Source organism: Pseudochaenichthys georgianus, unplaced genomic scaffold (assembly GCF_902827115.2).
Source record: "Pseudochaenichthys georgianus unplaced genomic scaffold, fPseGeo1.2 scaffold_605_arrow_ctg1, whole genome shotgun sequence".
NCBI lineage: Eukaryota > Metazoa > Chordata > Actinopteri > Perciformes > Channichthyidae > Pseudochaenichthys > Pseudochaenichthys georgianus.
The window spans coordinates 52,726-72,331 of NW_027263163.1; the positions used below are offsets into that span (position 1 = coordinate 52,726).

The 19,606-nt window shown below is 42.4% G+C and overlaps 1 protein-coding gene across 2 annotated transcripts in view; it reads right to left on the reverse strand.

The window, feature by feature from the left end:
• Positions 1-19,606, reverse strand: part of LOC117443413 (galactocerebrosidase) — a 38,334-nt gene continuing 18,728 nt past the window's right edge. Inside the window, exons 6-17 of one of the 2 annotated variants that reach the window (XM_034079393.2) lie at positions 19,212-19,250; positions 17,681-17,811; positions 9,890-10,045; positions 7,199-7,323; positions 3,554-3,681; positions 3,209-3,298; positions 3,035-3,124; positions 2,790-2,934; positions 2,141-2,321; positions 1,891-2,054; positions 1,064-1,140; positions 1-400 (exon numbers count right to left, since the gene is read on the reverse strand). In XM_034079393.2, the coding sequence (XP_033935284.1) occupies positions 257-400; positions 1,064-1,140; positions 1,891-2,054; positions 2,141-2,321; positions 2,790-2,934; positions 3,035-3,124; positions 3,209-3,298; positions 3,554-3,681; positions 7,199-7,323; positions 9,890-10,045; positions 17,681-17,811; positions 19,212-19,250 (1,470 nt within the window). In that variant the 3' untranslated portion in view covers positions 1-256. Of the gene's footprint in view, positions 401-1,063; positions 1,141-1,890; positions 2,055-2,140; positions 2,322-2,789; positions 2,935-3,034; positions 3,125-3,208; positions 3,299-3,553; positions 3,682-7,198; positions 7,324-9,889; positions 10,046-17,680; positions 17,812-18,915; positions 19,044-19,211; positions 19,251-19,606 lie in introns of both variants that reach the window. The other variant, XM_034079394.2, reaches the window with a different exon arrangement.

Genomic DNA, 19,606 nt, shown 5'->3' on the forward strand with positions numbered 1-19,606 from the left:
TAAATGTCTCGTAGCCAGCTCATCATCATTTATTTTTTTATTTCAGCCATTTAAATGTAAAAACATTACAATAAAACAAAAATATAAACGTTAAAAAATCATTTATCCCATTATAATAAAAATCTGCACAAATTATTTACAATTATTTCAGATTAAACATTTTAAAAGGAATAAAAGTCAAGTATATATTAAGCACAATTAAGTGTTAATAAAGGCATTCATCACACTTTCAAAGCATTGTTCCACTGTTACATCCTCACTCTGCCAGCACTGCAAAGTTATCAAACTGAGCCAGTTCAAAGGAGTGTGTCCCTAAAGCCGCCCAGCCGCTGGGGGGGGCCAGCACAATAGCATTCTTCCACAGAGGGTAACCATTCAGCAGACCGGACGCATACGGACCCTGCAGAGGAGAACACAAGGAGAGGCTGTATTACATACCCTACTCGTACATTATGACCATCTCTCTAGACTCCTGCCTACTCATCCTGATGGACAGCAACATGGATGTGACGTAGACAAACTATTCCATTCCTAAGGAGCCGAGCAGCCAGAAAAACCTCTCAATGTTTGTAGAGCAAGGCAAAGCAGGGTATGTAGTATACGCCATTCAACACAGTGACATTCAAAGTGCTTTACCCAAATGAAAACACAGCTTCTCCATAAAAGATTTGACTTTTTTAAGAAATGAAACTAAAAGTGTAACCTGCTCAATAAATCACAGTTACCAGCTCTCTCTCTTTTTGAAGAAAACACTAGTGGGTGTTCAGCTCATCTCAGTCTGGATGAACACTCAAACCCCTTCAGTCAGGCTCATATCCTTTCTGCTCTTCATCTTCATTTATGGATTTCATTGTTCATGATTGTTCTATTGGTTTTGAAATGTGCGGAAGCATGGGGTACTTTTTTATATATTTGCCGGTTGTTTGTGTTGCTTTTAAAATGTGTATCATAATGGATAGTGTCTTTTAATTGCAAACCAAATCCACCGACGAGTACAGATGAGGGAACCTGACGTTTTGAAAAGGACAAAAACACTTTTCAAACATTAAAGAACTCCACGTACCTCCACAGTGAGAGTTAAGGTGTGCCAGCCGTACGCCCGGGTCCCAGACTGTCCCTCTGCCAGGACAGTCTGTCCAGCTGGGGACAGCAAGAGGAAAAGCAACAATAAGAAGCCATGGCACCTGTTTGATCCTCAACAAGGTCGGCCGGAACAACATTTTCAAAAGTATGTTCCTTTAAAGCTGTTTGGAGATTACTTATTTTATTTCCATTTTCTTTCAAAGGACAATTCTAGAAGTACTACTTTCTTTTCAAGGTGAATGAAGAAGAACCAAACAAAGAATGAGAAGAATTCTGCTATCACTTACAGTAACGGTTAGCAATGTTAAAGCTAGGACAGGCACTAGGACAACGCTGCTATAAAAATAAAGACAAAACAAAAGGACTGTCGATATTCTTAAGTTGAAATGAAAGCTCTGAAATCCTTCCAAAGACTCAAGCATTCGAGCAGCAACCTCAGCTGTTTCTTGACTGGTCACGAGAGGCTGGCTCTTAAAAAGAGATCTTTAGACCATTAATGCGCCACTGAAAATTGACGACAATAAAAATATATATCGCTTAACTTTACTTCTAATCAAATGTCTTCAAATAAGTCATATAACTATGGAAGAGGATAAACATTTTTGGGATGTGACCAAAAGTCAAATAAAAAAGTGAGTTCTGACTGTTTTCTTTCATCTCAGAATTCGGACTTTTTTCCACGATTGTGGAGATTTAAGTAAAAAGTCAGAATTCGGACTTTAATCCCAGAAATCGGAGGGAAAAAAAGTCAGAGTTGTTGGTGTCCATAATGAAATGTGTAGGGAAGTGGAGGGTGATGCTACTGACCGAGATCATTGGTCACTTTGTATGTGCCGTCTGCAAACACCCAGAAGAAGACCCCCCGAGTGCTGCGGACGCACTGCCCTCCTTTATCCACCCGCGCTGCTATGAACACTCCCCCGGTCTTCACGCTCTCCATGAACACATCGCAGCTGACCGTCATGTTCTGCCTGGAACACAAGAGCGGTCTAATGGATTTGACACCGTTAAGTTAGCACATGAACATGTTGAGGTACTTGAAGGTAGCACCCCTCACCACTGGTGGTCTCCGATGACGCTGATGGTCTGGTCAGCGTCAGCGGCCCACGTGATGGGTCTCTCAGTCAGAACCTGGCGTAAAGTGAAGCTGTGAGCCCCGGGGTCCGTCAGGTTGAGGTAGTACTCAAACACCCCCGTCTGGTCGGCAAAGTTTGGAGCCTCAGAGAAGGGGGGGGTTCCTAGAAGAGGCCGCACACAGAGATGGAGAAGGTTTTGCTACCAATGGAAGATATCAGGAAAGAATACATGAAGGTATACAAGAATTACAAAGTGTTCATGAAAAGGTATTCGTTTTGTTTTTTTTAAATGTATAATTTTCTGAAAAAAGAAAATGGAAGCCAGTTCATTCCTCAGGAAAATGGATTATACTTAATCTTCCATTCGTTGAAGTCCCTCTCAGCTTAATGCTCTGGGTAAACATGTAACCAGTGTATGTGTCTGGGGCTTTTATTGTGAAAGGTGAGAATATCAGAGTGGCTCTGGCTTGTGGAGGTTGAAAGGAGTGTTTAATAACCCTCAACCCATAACCTCGGATACCTTACTGTAGTCACGTTTTGACATGACTGGTTTATGCCTGTATTTTCACAATGATCCACCTTTTCCCTCTACCTCACACTCGGGTTGGGAGGTGTATGTGTCGTACTTACGAACATCAAAGTTGTCCTTGTATTGTTTGGGGAAGCGAGCAGAGGGGGGGGAGCCGGGGTAACTGCCTTTCTGCCCTGAGGTCACTGTGGTTAAAGTGTAAACCTCGTCTTCAGCCACGCTCAAGGTGAACGAAGCGTCCACAAGCTGAAATGATAAGATACACACACAAATATAAATCTGTGTTAGAGCTGTTGCTCGGTGACAATACATCTGGTAGGAAGACCTTTTGAATGTGCCTCGTTACCGTCAGAGAAGTTAGTTTCTGGAAGAAGGAGGGCTTTTTCGTTTTGAAGTTAAACTGAGACCGCCATACTTGGAGTTCCTTAATGGAGGCCTGCAGGAAATAAATCATTGAGAATAAAACAAAAGCATTGTAACATGATTGTAACAGTGCGGTGAAGATCTCAGCGGAACTTACAAAGGATCCCTTCAGCTGGAAGGTTGCATTCTGGGAGGTCACATTGAAGGGGGGGAGTGGAGGTCTAATGCATACTGAATGATCATGAGTCTGTAAAGGAAATACAACATTTATTTTCTCTTATGTCATCATTGAAGGCAGGAAACTCCCCGAAGAAATCCTCTTTCAAACTAGAAATAATAATCCAATAGAAGCTGAGTGATCACAGTAAAGCTGAGCCTAATGCTGTAGCTCTGGTGTTTGAATATTGTGCACAGCTACTCCCTAGATAATTGAATTACATCAGTTAAAATGACTATGTGAAATTACAGAATTTAAAAGTTAAAAAAGGTCAGCCTAACTTGCCATGGTTTCTATGACAACAGTGAGGCTTCCCCTCCCGTCCGTCAGGGCTACATAAGTCCCGCCCTGTGCCAGGTGTCCCACATTCTGCAGGTAGCTCCACCCCGGCTGGGTAAACTGTGTGGTGTGGGCTGGAGACAAAAGCAAACGGTTTCAACATTTCATTTGCAACGCTCTATACGTGGGAATGGACAAGGCGTCAAATAGATGCCTGCAGCTGGGCAGAACGCAGCTGGGCGTCTCCTCACTGGCCACAAAAAGCATCACCGCATCACCCCAATTCTGGCCTCATTGCACTGGCTTCCAATTCGGTTCAGAATTGATTTTAAACTCCTATTTGTTTTTAAAGCCCTAAATGGGCTGGCTCCGGCCTATTAGCAGAACTCCTCCATCGCCACACCCCAGGCAGAGCGTTAAGGTCGGCTGACCAGCTGCTGCTGATAGTGCCCAAGACCAGGCTCAAAACCAGAGGGCACCGAGCCTTCGCAGCAGCTAGGCTAGGCTAGCTAGCTAGGCTCTGGAACACTCTGCCCCTCCATGTGAGGTCTGCCCAGACCCTAGGGGTTTTTAAATCAACAGTAAAAACGAACTTCTTCTCCCTGGCCTTCTAGTCAGAGCGGAGCACGACTCATGACACTTCCCTGTGTTTGATTTTTATATTTGCTGTTGTAATTTATTGTCTTCTGTTTGCGATCGCAGTAATGTGTTTTTTATTTGCATGTACAGCACTTTGGCTCGACCAAAAATCGTTTTAAAAATGTGCTATATAAATAAAACCTGATTTGATTTGATTTAATTATTGCATTGTTTCAGTTGAAGAATTAAAAAATAACCTATATGACTCCCACCAAAGAAGTTATGCTTTAGGTTCAGTTGGTCAGCAGTAACTACGGCCGCAGCAAAGAGTAGGGCAGGAATGAGTCCTAATACCTAGTCAGCATTTTAACACTTCTGTCTTCCCGTTTCCAAGTCGACAGTTTTTCTGAATGTGTTTTTGGTTAGATGCCTGAAATATAGTGGGGCAAAAAAAAAATGTTGTCAGCCACCAATTGTGTAAGTTCTCCCACTTAAAAAGATGAGGCCTGTAATTTTCATCCTAGGTACACTTCAACTATGAGAGACAGAATGGGGGGAAAGAATCCAGGAAATCACATTGTAGGATTTTTAATGAATTAATTGGTAAATTCCTCGGTAAAATCAGTATTTGGTCACCTACAAACAAACAAGATGTCTGGCTCTCACAGACCTGTAACTTCTCCTTTAAGAGCCTCCTCTGTCCTCCACTCGTTAACTGTATTAATGGCACCTGTTTGAACTCGTTATCAGTATAAAAGACACCTGTCCACAACCTCCAACAGTCACACTCCAAACTCCACTATGGCCAAGACCAAAGAGCTGTCAAAGGACACCAGAAACACAATGGTAGACCTGCACCAGGCTGGGAAGACTGCATCTGCAATAGGTAAGCAGCTTGGTGTGAAGAAATCAACTGTGGGAGCAATTATTAGAATATGGAAGACATTCAAGACCACTGATAATCTCCCTCGATCTGGGGCTCCTCGCAAGATCTCACCCCGTGGGGTCAAAATGATCACAAGAACGGTGAGCAAAGATCCCAGACCCACACGGGGGACCGAGTCCATGACCTGCAGAGAGCTGGGACCAAAGTAACAAAGGCTACCATCAGTAACACACTACGCCACCAGGGACTCAAACCCTGCAGTGCCAGACGTGTCCCCCTGCTTAAGCCAGTACATGTCCAGGCCCGTCTGAAGTTTGCTAGAGAGCATTTAGATGATCCAGAAGAGGATTGGGAGGATGTCATATGGTCAGATGAAACCAAAATAGAACTTTTTGGTAAAAACTCAACTAGACGTGTTTGGAGGAGAAAGAATGCTGAGTTGCATCCAAAGAACACCTACTGTGAAACATGGGGGTGGAAACATCATGCTTTGGGGCTGTTTTTCTGCAAAGGGACCAGGACGACTGATCCGTGTAAAGGAAACAATGAATGGGGCCATGTATCGTGAGATTTTGAGTGACAACCTCCTTCCATCAGCAACGGCATTGAAACGTGGCTGGGTCTTTCAGCATGACAATGATCCCAAACATACCGCCCGGGCAACGAAGGAGTGGCTTCGTAAGAAGCATTTCAAGGTCCTGGAGTGGCCTAGCCAGTCTCCAGATCTCAACCCCATAGAAAATCTTTGGAGGGAGTTGAAAGTCTGTGTTGCCCAGCAACAGCCCCAAAACATCACTGCTCTAGAGGAGATCTGCATGGAGGAATGGGCCAAAATACCAGCAACAGTGAACACCTTGTGAAGACTTACAGAAAACGTTTGACCTCTGTCATTGCCAACAAAGGGTATATAACAAAGTATTGAGATGAACTTTTGTTATTGACCAAAATAAATAAACCAAATAAATTCTTTAAAAATCGTGATTTTCTGGATTTTTTTTCTCATTCTGTCTCTCATAGTTGAGGTATACCTAGGGTGAAAATTACAGGCTCTCAACTTTTTAAGTGGGAGAACTTGCACAATTGGTGGCTGACTAAGTACTGTTTTGCCCCACTGTACATATTGTGGTAACACAAGTTAAAAGAGATTTGGTTTAAGGACGTAAAACATGTTAGTAAATACACCACTGGTGAGTCAACCGTGTGTCATAAAAACAGCTGTTACTAACAGGGGACTAAATAAGACAACTAAACATCATAAACCAAATATTAGACGCATTTAGCTCAGTGGTAGTGACGTCAAGTCATGTGACCTTGATGTTGTTTGATTATGGCCTAATGTTAGCTTTTTACTTCAAGGGACTGTATTTGCACTTTAATATCATAAAGTGCTGTTAATATGAGGAGACTATCCTGCTGAACAAATCGTGAAAGTATCAGAAATGTCTGTTTGCCAAAGAGATTATTTTATGCAATATTCTAAAATCACATGGAAAAATCTGACAGAAATACATCATCACTCTACTCATTACACTTGGTGGACGGGTGTAGAATGGGCTAAGAAAGAAGCATTCACATTTTGGAGCAGAAACAATGATGTGTATTTGCCTATCAAATTGTCTGGGTTTGTACGTGGCCGATGCTACACCCTCCTACTAAGTTTCATTTATAATAATAATAATATAATAATAATAATAATATTATAATAATAATAATAATAATAATATAATACTAATAATATTGGGAGGGATGAAACCCTCTTTAATGGTCACACATGCAGAGCACACAGCACACACAGTGAAATGTGTTCTCTGCTTTAACCCATCCTAGTACCAGGAGTCTAGTACGAGGAGCAGTGGGCAGCTATTGCACAGTGCCCGGGGAGCATAGGAGTGGGGGGGGGGGGGTTGTCTGGTGCCTTGCTCAAGGGCACCACGGCAGGGCAGGAGGTGAACTGGGACCTCTCTAAGTAGCAGTCCACACTCCATTTTGAGGTCTGGTCGGGGACTTGAACCGGCGACCCTACTGCTCACAGTCCAAGTCCCTACTGACTGAGCCGTACTCATTTAAAATCAGCCAGTGGTTTTACTGCCGTCCTGCTGACAGACAGACACAGCTGAAAACATCACCTCCATGGTGGAAGCAACAACAATGTGTCTAATTGTAACTGTGAAATCCATGTGTTGTACCTGTGATCCAGATGGGGGGTGCCACCTCGTAGTGCCCGCTCCACGGCTCCTCGGCCGTCATCAGCCCGTCCCGGCCGAACGGCAGATCCTCGTAGTAGCTGGACACCAGGTTCCAGGAGATGGTGCTGAAGGAGACAGTCGTCAACACAGTTGGACACAGCTGGACAACGCTGTCTGTCCCAACCTCACCAAGGTGTCTGATCTTTAAAATCACTTTTACAACTTAATACAAATATTTTCTATTATGTTTGCTTAAAATGAACTGATGAACTAAGTAGTAAACATTCTAGTTTATTAACAATGGGTGGGGATAGAGCAGGAGTGCCCACACTTTGTTGGCTGGTGAGTTACTTTTGAAATGACCAGCTCACTGAGGTCTAACAACCAAAAATAAAATCCCAAATTGCAAGGGTTGCTGAATAACCCGTTTTATTTATACATGGGATAACTACAATGATTAATTTGATAATGGATTAATCTATCGATTAATGAAACGATTCATCGACTATTCGGACTATTATCCCTTGCACAATTTCTCAAATGCTCTTATTTAGGCTTTAGCTTTAGGTTGTTTTAGGCATGTGGAAACTAACAATGAAGACAATAAAGATGAATACTTGATTCAAAAATACATATATTATTAAATTAACTTAACAAATTGTGAACAAAATTAACATTGCTTTTTATTTAAATTATCCGTGTGTTGCTTCTAGCATACATAACACCTGACGTGGAAACGTTACTCGTGGATGGGGCTACAGCGCTAATAGAAAGACAGTGGAACCCGGTGGATTTCTCCGTCTGGATCTGGAGCACTTTTGATAAATGTTTAGACAAATTGCTCGTGTTACCGCCCTTACATGCTAAACACTTTTGGCAACGAGCATTGTCCACCTCAAGACGGGTAACATTTAACCACACCTTGGAGAGCTTCTCTCCGCCATCCGCCCCGTGTGTTGATGCATGTAGCAGCCGCGTGTGTAAACTGCCCCTCCCCCTCGCACACAGACGGGAGAGAGAGATCTCGTCTGGATTGGAAAGGTCGAAAAAACACCGACCATACTATGGGCATAGATATGTCTTTTTGCATGTTAGAAACGAGTTGGCGACACTAACACTGCGAGATAATGTTTGTGTAGCAATAATACATGACCTTTCTCTTTCTCAACTCGCTACTCGGAGGGAAGTCGCTGTCATATGCCTTGTGAACACTCCGATAATGCCTCTCCACGTTACCTTTCTTTGGCAGAGCGACGCTTGCTTTACAAATAAGGCAAATAACCTTTGAATGTGACATCACAAACAAATATTCTTCCCATTCTGGGTGGAAGTGGTATGGCTTTTGGCTCGGTCCCGCACTCATTTTGTTGTTTGTCTCTTGTTTGTCTCTTTAACTTAATTTGAGTTTTCCCTGCACTTGACTGATTTTGTATCGCTTTGCATTCTGGGTTAACAGACTGGAAAGCGATAGGTCTTTTTCTGTCAATCAAGTCAGGCCCGGTTCCAGAACAAAATGACTCAGGGTGCATCTGAGAGAGGGTGTAGTGGTAAAGTGCTATTTTTATGCCTTCCCAGTCCTTATCACGTAGCCTATAAGAGCATCGCGCCAGTTGTTGTAGCCAGTTGTGGTGAAGGCATCTGACTTACTTGAACCGAAATGTCTACATGCATAGCAGAAGATGGCATCTTTTTTACATGAATATTCAGCCAATCTCTGTTTTGAAACCATGAGCTGCAAAATGAGTAGCCTACAGGCGAGTTGGGCACTTTTTTAAATATACCTGGGCAGGCTCTGTTTTGCCGAGGTCCTCTGGCACTTGCGGGCCGCTGAGGGGTGGCGGTGTTTGGGGCAACAAAGACGGCTGCGGCGGCTCCGCCTCTGTGGGCGAGGCGGGCAAAGCCGGCGAGTCGGGCGTTATTGTCCACGACAGTGGCCGCGGGTAACGTAATGTCCCCATGATCTGAACTGTTATTACCTGCAGTAGATTCAGGGTTACTGCTGGCGATAAGGGCTGGTTGTTTTAACCATTTTCTGATGTCCATCACTGACAGCTTTGTAAGAACCTTGCAGATGACGAACGTGCAGCGGCACAGGTCACACGCACCTGACATAATAACGTTACTTACCGTTTAAATTGACCAAATAAATGCAGCAATGTTATTTAACCACAATTCCAATTTATTTTATTTCAACTAAATTCTTCTTCTTAATATTCTTCTTATTATTACTACTATTATTATTATTATTATTATATATATCATATTTTTCACATTTTTTTTGTTATGAATCTACCAGCATTGCCCCCGCGGTCGACGTACTGGGCACCTCTGGCATAGAGTAATGAGAAACTCCACATGCTAATATTTAAGATGTAACTTTCAGGTTCAAAAGCTTTAATGTCATGTGCACAATATGTACAGGGTGGTGGTTGGCAATGTATATCTAAATTATTTAAAGTCCCACACTCCAACAATGCAAAATACAAAACAATACAATTAAAAAAAGACATAAAATAGTCGAAGAGAATAATGCAATTGACGCAATGGTGCAAGTTTAAATGCAGGAGTAAGTAAACTAACCGCATGTAGAATAGAATGAGACAAAGAGAAGGTCAAATTAAATTCTGTACAGTGGAAGAACATTATGAGGCTGATAACGAACCACAAAGTGAAGCTGGTGTATTCACTCACGCTGTCATGAATCCATTGACGTAGTTCTGGTTGAGGATGCGGGCCCAGCAGCCCCCACCTATCTCGTCATTCACTGAGCTGTAGTCCTCCGAGGACCAAAGCTTCTTCTGGGTCTGCAGGGCCTCCTTCACTGTGGTGGTGCCTGGGTAGTGGGCCCTGAAGGCCACACGTCACACGAGGAGAAAACATCACAGGTCTACAAATGTGTGTTTGAAATGCAAGAGAAGACTCAGCTCAGGGTATCGCTGTAAATCTGAACATCAGATCAAAGCATATGGTCACTTGACCTCAGAGCTGTCCTAGATTTAAATGCTGCATTACAGTGAAGGGATGTACTCTTCTGAAATAACTGTTGTAGCTTTTATATTATTTGCCCACTTGGTCATTATATAGATGTACAGTACCGTAAAAAGTTTGGACACACCTTCAAATACGAAGTTTTTATTTATTTTATTGTTTCTACCTTGTAGATTTATACTGAAGACATCACCACTATAAAAGAACACATATAGAATTATCTAGTAAACAAAAAAGTGTTAAAAAATCCAGAATATGATTTATATTTTGCTGCTATGCAGAATGCTGTGGTAGCCATGCTGGTTAAGTGTGCCTTGAATTCTGAATAAATCACCAACAGTGTCACCAGCGAAGCCCGCCCCACACCATCACACCTCCTCCTCCATGCTGCACGGTGGGAACCACACATGCAGAAACCATCCGCTCACCTTCTCTGCGACTCACAAAGACACGGAGGTTGGAACGCACCATGTAGTAACGGTAACTGAGTTACTGAATTTAAAAAGTAATGCGTTAGAGTACTAGTTACTGCCAAAAATAACGGCGTTAGTCCCAACACTGCTGATAAGTCACATGTTTCCTGCCTGGCCTTGCCCGTGGCATTAGTTTATCATTACCGGGCGGCGGGCGCCGTGCAAGGAGCCCCCGAGCCAAACAGCAGCAACCAGCACGTTGTAAAAGTCTCAATAGTAAACTGTGCCGCCGAAACATAATTTCAGCCAATCAGCGCCGTCAAATATTGTGGTCACGAGGGCGCTCACGTTGGCGCCCACGTTGGCGCTCACGTTGGCGCCCACGTTGCTTACGTGCGTTGACGTGAGTTGTTTTTTAAACTCGTGAGTGACCACGGTGACGCAGTAGTTGGATGAGAATGGCTTCGTGTGCAGGTGGAGTCGCCGGACCTCGGTCCGCACCCAATTCCGTGCAAGAGCTACTCTCCAATCCTTTCGAAAGGAGAAGTTTGGGAGATAAACTGTTGCTTAAAGACCTTGGACCGGACCAACCCGATTTGTATATATCGCAGCAAGCTCGTGAAAAAGACAAAACGTATCAACGAGGCTTCTCACGTAGCTGGTACACCAGAAAGGCATGGCTAGCTGGATGCAAACAGGTAAATGCTGTCTTTTGTTTCCCATGCTTGCTCTTCAAACAGCCGGGGACAGATACGATGTGCCCGTGGACTGTGACGGGGGTAAACGATATGAAGCATTTGTCCGAAAAAATTAAAAAGCACGAGTGCACGTATGACAAGTACTGGGGGGATGCTATTTTAATCAGGTCATCCCAAACAAGTGCGCACGCGTGCAGTGCACTCACAAAACGGGCAGACAGGTCCACAGAAACTACCGGTATGCTTAGTCCTACTTTAGTTACTGTACTGAAAAAAGCAGACGTCGCTGCGCTCAACACAGACTCAAAACCATGGACACACAGGCACAAGAGGTTACATAAACAATTTATAAGCCTAAATTGCATAAACTACAGTATTGCAACTAAGCAGACAGCGCTGCTTCTCTCTCTATCTCACATATACTTTCAAAATCTATTTAAAATTCATAACAAAACAAACAAAATTCCCAAAGTTGTCCTGAAATTAACTTATTAAATAAACGAAACCAAAAATATAGCCTACTTATGCAAACAACATTGAATCTGGACTTGAAATTATTCTGATTAGTCCTAGCCTATATTGCAAATAAGCAGACAGCGCTGCTTCACACACACACACACACACACACACACACACACACACACACACACACACACACACACACACACACACACACACACACCACACACACACACACACACACACACACACACACACACACACACACACACACACACACACACACACACACACACACACACACACACACACACACACACTGCATTTTGAAGACTGATACATCCGAAATGGATGAACAAACTTTGCAGCCCAGTTTCCCAGCTTTGCGGTATGTCTCTTGTTTCCTCCGCCAAATCTCCTCCGTCCACACCTCTGGGAAAGGTGAGCTTGAGCTAGCCAGGGGAACGTTGCTAGCGCAGCTAACGTTAACGTTAGTGCTAGCATTATCCATGTCTTTTCTGGTGATGTAGTACTAGCAGCTTCACTTGTAGCTTCGGTGCTGCTAGCCTCTTTCTTCTTGTGAATTATATTCTTTTTAGAAAAGTCAAGTAAAAAATGTTTGCCTGCCATTATAGAGCTTTTTCGTTAGCGTTCTTGAGGGAAAGAGCTGCCGCAAAACTGGCGGGCGGCGAGCTGGCCGTGGGTGTGTACACACCCCCAGCTCGCTGCGGGGTCACGAGCGTGATGACGAATCATAATTTTTTAAGGAAATCGTTTTTATTTTTTATTATAATTACTGTGAAATGTATTATGTTTTTGTCATTATTACAAAAAAGATCATGCTCCAAAGTGGGGGTACGGCGTACCCCCGCGTCCAACGCCCACTACACCACTGCCGGACGCGATGCGAATATTCGCTTCGCTCTAATCGCTTCGCTCTAATCGCTCAAATTTCACCGCGGCTGCCACATAATTCAAACAAGACACCCTGGCTCGGGAGCTACAACTACAACAAAATGAACATATTTTACCGTGATTCAATTGTAATACACGTTTCTAAATGATGCCGAAGTTACAACATACTAATACCGGTTAGTAAAAACCATGAATTAATGCTTGACAAGTCTGCAGACAAGACGGCAGGCCAGGCCCGGCTCCAGGATGAAATGACTGAGGGGGCTGTTAAAAAATCCGAGGGGGCGATTTTTCTTCTCTCACAACAACGAAAAATACTGGCAATGTAATGAATTGACACACCAAGCTTTTTTACTTCTCACTGCTCTACAATATCTTTGCTTCTTTATTTGTATTCCGGATTTACCCCTCTCGTTCTGTTCTTTTCCTCTGATCTTTAATAATAGACAGTACATTTTCAGATGGCTGCACTTTGGTTAACAGACTAACATTGATTTGAATATATACATTGATTTCCTCAATGTATAAATTGACAGGCTCTGTAATTATACCATAACTTTTTCTCCTCTATCCCTTAACTCATCTTCCTATCAAATGTACTTACTTACTTACTTACTATCTACTCTATGTCAGGATTAAAGAACAATTATTCTGGGTTGACCCCTCTCATTCTGTTCTTTTCCTCTGATCTTTAATAACAGATAGTACATTATTAGATGGCTGCACTTTGGTTAACAGACTAACATTGATTTCCTCCATTTATAAATTGGCTCTGTAATTATACCATAACCTTTTCTCCTCTATCCCTTAACTCGTCTTCCTATACAGATGTTACTTACTTACTATCTAGAAAAATGTATCTGGTTGATTTTTTATTTCCAGGATTGAATGTTCAAACCAAGGCCTAAAACCTGGCATTTCATAAGAAAGTGACTAATATATAAACCAAATCTAATATTGGATAAAACACTACACCAAATGGACAGACACAGATTAAAAGTCCCCTGGTTTGTCTCTAGAGCAGGGCTCTCCAACACGTCGGCAGCTTTTCAGTAGCTCGCCACTCGATAGTCGATTAGTAGTAAGGTTGCTTATTGATTTTTCGGCCTCGGCTCGACAATAACTTTTTTTTATTTTAGAATTGTTTCTGTCACACGAATATAAAATTGGTCGGTGACGCAGAGATCAAGGAACAAACGTGACAGCGGCACAGCGACACCACACACAGACCAGTCTGCTTTCTCCACCAACACCAGTCCAGAACCAACAGCAGAATGACCCGCTCTGAATCAGGCCCTGTCGCTGCGGCTCAGACACACAGGGAGGGATTTGTGTTTTTGAAAAACACTCGTTATCGTAATGTCAGGTTTTTGGTGGATTCAATCAAGTCTTTGATTGCAGAGTATGAATGTCCTCTTGCTATTTTCAGTTGATAAATACTTATGTAAAGTTTGTGAAGGCAGGAGGAAAAAAGCTCCCGCGATCACCGTCTCCTCTGTTCCTCCAAACCCCGCCCCCTTCCCTAATGGCTGACAGTGACCCGATAGAAACTTTATTATTCACTTAATCACTGATTGAGATGATGAAGCTAACTTAATCTCATACATTCATGGGATTCATGTAACATTAAGACAGAGAATGTAAGTGTGCACCCACATGCACTATTTTTGTTTTTATAATGCTGTTATAAATAGTCCTGTTGTCTGCTGTGTTCAGACTCAAGTCATGTGTGTGATGCCACATTTAAGACATTCAGTGTCTTTTTTTTTTTAACAGAAGACCGTTGCTATAACCTGCAGCTAGACTGTATTAGTTTTTTGTTTTTGAGGATGGAATAATTTCACACACAGATATAGGGAGGCTAGACCTATACAATTGATTTATTGTGGTTTATAATTTAATGTGAAGAAGAAGAAGAAGAAGAAGAAGAAGAAGAAGAAGAAGAAGAAGAAGAAGAAGAAGAAGAAGAAGAAGAAGAAGAAGAAGAAGAAGAAGAAGAAGAAGAAGAAGAAAGCCTTGGAGACCCAGAAAACTATAAGAACATCACCAAGCAGCACTGAACAAGTCTGCTTGATTTGACTCGACAGACCTTTGTGAAGCAGCTTTTTCTGACATGAAATCTAAATACAGAACAAGACTGACTGATGAACATTTACATGACTATTAGAGTGAACCTAAGTGGGTACACTCCAGCATACCTCTATGGTGGACTCCATGCAGCGCCATTCATGAATGCACTTATTTTACACATGTGCCGCATAAGATGCTTGTAAGGTGGTGATTAAGGACATGTATGTGAATTCTCAGTGACTTACTTACTATGTGGGCCATAATAATATGTGAGACATTTTCATTTTCTTGGACCTTGATGTGAAGTGAAGGTTTGTGATAAGCTTTAGGTATTGCAATTTCACACATGTACAAAAGTATAGCTTAATTCAACTGATGAGGGCTATGTGAATAAATGTGATGTGATGCAAGTAGCTCTTGGCCACTTTCATTTTTTCAAAGTAGCTCTCAGATGAAGAAAAGTTGGAGACCCCTGCTCTAGAGTCTAACTGCCATAAGAAAAATCAAATAAATGTTCCACAATCCGCCACTAGATGTCGCTCATTGTACCAATACGGTTTATATAATACAGATTACTACAACAGAGCTGTGCAAATGAATTTCCCCCTGGGGACAATCAATCTAATCTAAACTAATGTAATATGCAATCCCATACTTGGCGATTGAGAACATACATTCGTAATTTACCTTGTTTAAAGTACTTTTGTTGTAATACTATGGATTTAGTTGACACTACTAGCCGAGTTTCTTTTGTCCAATATCTCGCGGGCAGGTACATTGAAGAAGAAGAAGAAGAAGAAGAAGAAGAAGAAGAAGAAGAAGAAGAAGAAGAAGAAGAAGAAGAAGAAGAAGAAGAAGAAGAAGAAGAAGAAGAAATACGCTAACGCTACACAAAAGCACAACACTGTTACTCTGTTTTTACTGACATGTAACATTTTATTTCACCTTGCTCTATGTTTTTTAACGCACATCCAAAACGGGAACATTTTCGGGAGTTTAAACCGGGTACCGGCCACCGAAAATGGGGAATTTGCCTGGAAAACAGGAACGTTTTGGTCTCCCATCCGACTGTGTTTACAGCTAAGCACACACGCTAACATTAAGACTACAAGCTCACTTGGGGTTGAGGCTTGTTTTCACGTTGCTTGACCCACACATCTGATCTAAACATAGTAACGTGTGTTGGGGAAAATAATTATTTAAAGTTATTTAATAATTGTGACATTTATTGTACTTTTTGATGGATGAATGATGCTCAAGGTGAGGGGGCAAGTAAGACAACTGAGGGGGCAATGCCCCCTTTTGCCCCCTCGTGGCGCCGGGCCCGCGGCAGGTGAAAAACCTTTTTAAATGCTTGTTTTCTGAATGGAGATTGGGTCGACCAGGCTAAGCTAACGTTGTATATGCTCATTCCACACTCATAACAACGGCCTACAGACATAAATAAACCAGTGACTGTATTCGCCATGGCACAGACAGTCTGTGGTTTTTACTTGTTTAACTTTTGTCCAGTTTCTGAACAGATATAAGGAGCTGTGATCTCTGTGTGCTAACTGCTAACAGCTAACGGCTGATGTTTTCTGGTTGAACGTCAGTGACGGCAGGCTGAGATCCTCACCGCTGATTGGCTTCCGTGAGAACGCGTCACGTGAATTTGACACGGCACCGTTCAATCGCGTGATTCGCGCCGCGTCCACCGCTTCATGCTCGCCGTCGGAGCGAATTTGCATCTGTCCGCGTCTCTGCATTGACTTTACATGTAATCACGCCACCCCCCAAACATCGCATCGCGTCCGGTGTGAACGCAGCATAAGACACTCAAATAATGTATTCCAATTTTTATTTTGTTTTCGTGCGTGGCTACGGCTCTCGTTTCAGTACACATAACAACGGAACCATAGCAACGGAACTCACAGGCAACTGAACTGACAGGCAACCCTCTGAATCAGACTCCGATTGGCTGTGACTGCATCCACTCAGAGTGTCCGATTCAGAAACGTGACTCTTACATTCTTTACGTCACAAACAAAAATGGTGGATGAGAATAGATCTATAAAACGATAAGCAATGCGCCAGAATCAAGGTGAGACTATCCGCATCCTTTAAAACAAAAAAATTAGTTTGCTTCATTAAAGGGTGTTAATGAATATGTGTTCTCCAGTGCCTTATGTCCGCTTTAAGGTATTATTAAGGTAGGGTTAATGTTGCTCTCAAAGTGCACCAGATTGGTGCTTTTAACTTCAATATTTTAAAAAAATAAAATCCCAGGGGAGCATGCCCCCGGACCCCCCTAGAGGAGGTGAGGACCCCCCCTAAAGGATGTTCGGTCCACCCCCCACTTGCACTCAGTACTCTCATTAGGTTAGAGACTAGGGCTGCACGATATTGGAAAAAACTGACATTGTGATATGAAAAAATACAGGAATTGAAGAAAATACCGTTTTTTTTTTTCCGCAAACCATCCTTTCTTGAACTTTAATGCAATAGGAATTGTTTTAACTATATTTAACCGGATGAAGGATTTTAGTCACGGACGTCTGAATCTTAAGTTATCAGAGCAACAAGCTGAGCTAGCTCGGTTAGCAGCGCCCAACTGCCTTGGAGAAACACATGAAACTACTCTATTCAGTGTTTTTACCTTTAATCACCGGGTCCGTTTGCTTTGGAGATTTGATTGTGGTTTGCTGTGCATGCAGAGCCTGCATGTCACTCACTCAAGTACCCCTGCCATGAGAGCCGCGCAAGTTTTCCTTTTGTTGCAAGCAGCAAAATAATTGTAACATGACACGTTTGAGTTAATTTGCCTACTTAATATCACAAGTCCTAAAAAAATAATAATAATTAAAAAGAATATATATATCGTGCAGCCCTATTAGAGACAGATTCTCAAAACAAGCTGTTGTTATGGCAACAGGTGGATGCTGAGAGGAGGCTCCTACCCTATCACGTCTACAGCCTCCCCCAGCTCGGGGTCTTGCAGCAGAGACAGGGTGATGGGCTGCCACAGGTTGTCACTGGCTATGATCCGGACCCCCTCCAGACCACTCTTATCCAGAGTGTAGCGCAGCAGCTGCTCAGCCAGCGGAAGAGGAACACAAACAGTGATTCTGCCACCATGTAGGACTTTGAATAAACAAATGATTCTCTTGGGGAAGACAAACAGTTGGAAAACTACTCACATATCCTTTCCCCAATTTATTTTTAATATTGTAAAGCCTGCACAACCCTTTGTACATGTTGCACATTTCTGCTCCACACTACTAGCTCTCCAATTTAAATGTAGTATCTATACTCAGTTTCTCACATTTATATTTTTTGTAAATATTGTCTTTATTTTTAATTTGTTACAAGAGTCTTAAAATAGCTTTTATAATAGTACTATGTTTTGATATTCTTCTTTCTGTGTCTCTTTATGCACCACATATACCAAAGCAAATTCCTCGTATGTACCTACTTGGTAATAAAACCAATTGTGATTCTGGGCGACTGACACAAGTCCAATATTTACTCACTTTGACTCCTGAGTAAATGATCTGCTCTTGATCTGCTCAACACGTCCCTTTGTTTACCAGGAGTCTTGATCTGTGTCTGACATTAGGGCCAGGAGTTGGACCCCTGGCCCCAGGATCACATTCTATGGAAGACACTAGGGATAAAAGCATACTAAAACCATGTACCCAAATAAATGTAATGTGTGCAATGAGGGAACTTAAAGGAAATTAACTTAATGAGAATAGAGTTTGTGGTCTGGAAAAACAGAGCAAGGCGTAAACTCTTTGTAGAGTGGAAGAGCAACAAGTATGGGTGACTATTCGTGGATAACATAAAAATGTATGCAGTTTTAAAAGCACTTTGAAAAAAGAAAATACATGATGGCAGCAATACACTGTAAGGTTGATTACATCAGAATGTTTAGTGGTGAAGATTGCACGTATGCAGATTATCAAGTCAATTAATGATTGAACTCTCCCAAACGAAAAAACAGCCACAAACATTCAGAGTGATCCGCAGAGCACTTCCATTTATAGAGAAGAAGAAATGGCCAGATGAGGAGCAGCGAACATTTCCACAGGTTTAGTCAATCAGTGATCTTTTGGTTGAAAGCCCACTCCCCAAAATGTCCCTGCCGTTAGGTGGAGTGATTCTCCAGAGTGAGACATGGAGCTGTACTCACCCGACGACCTCCACACACTCGCTAAGGTGCGGGTCAGCGTTCAGAGAGTCAGCGATGCTCCAGTCCCCGTCTGCTGCGATGATGCCCACCCCGGTCAGACCCACTTTATCCAGCGCGTTCCGCAGCACCTTGGCAACAAACACATCTCCATCATCTCTGAGCCCACAGGCAGCTCTGGGACCAGACTCAATGTTTGTGGCTGTTTTTACACTTTCACAGTTTAGGTTAAGCTTTTTCATAATGCTAAATAGTCAGAGAAATCAGTGAGAGAACAGAAAGACAAGAGGTTGAATTACCTTGATGTACTTGCTGTCAAAGTTTCGCTCATTCCAGATCTAAACAGATGAAAGGACGTTTTAGTAACACAGCAGACCAGCCATGTTCATTCAGAACATGATGCATTACATGTTAGAATGATTCTACTACACTTTGTCACTTTACCTCTACATTAACCTTACGTTGTTGTAGAGGTGTACAGAGACATTGTTATCTATTGAACCAACAACATGATCCCTACTCCTTACTGCAAGTTCCACAACAACAATGTTTTCTAACATAATATTTCATCAACCTCATACACCTCACAACACAACTAAGTACACAGCTGTACTATCAGAGTGTCCATTGTTGAAGGTTTGGGCAGATCTGATATAAAAGCCTTGTATATCAGACAAGCGTCTAACAAGTGACA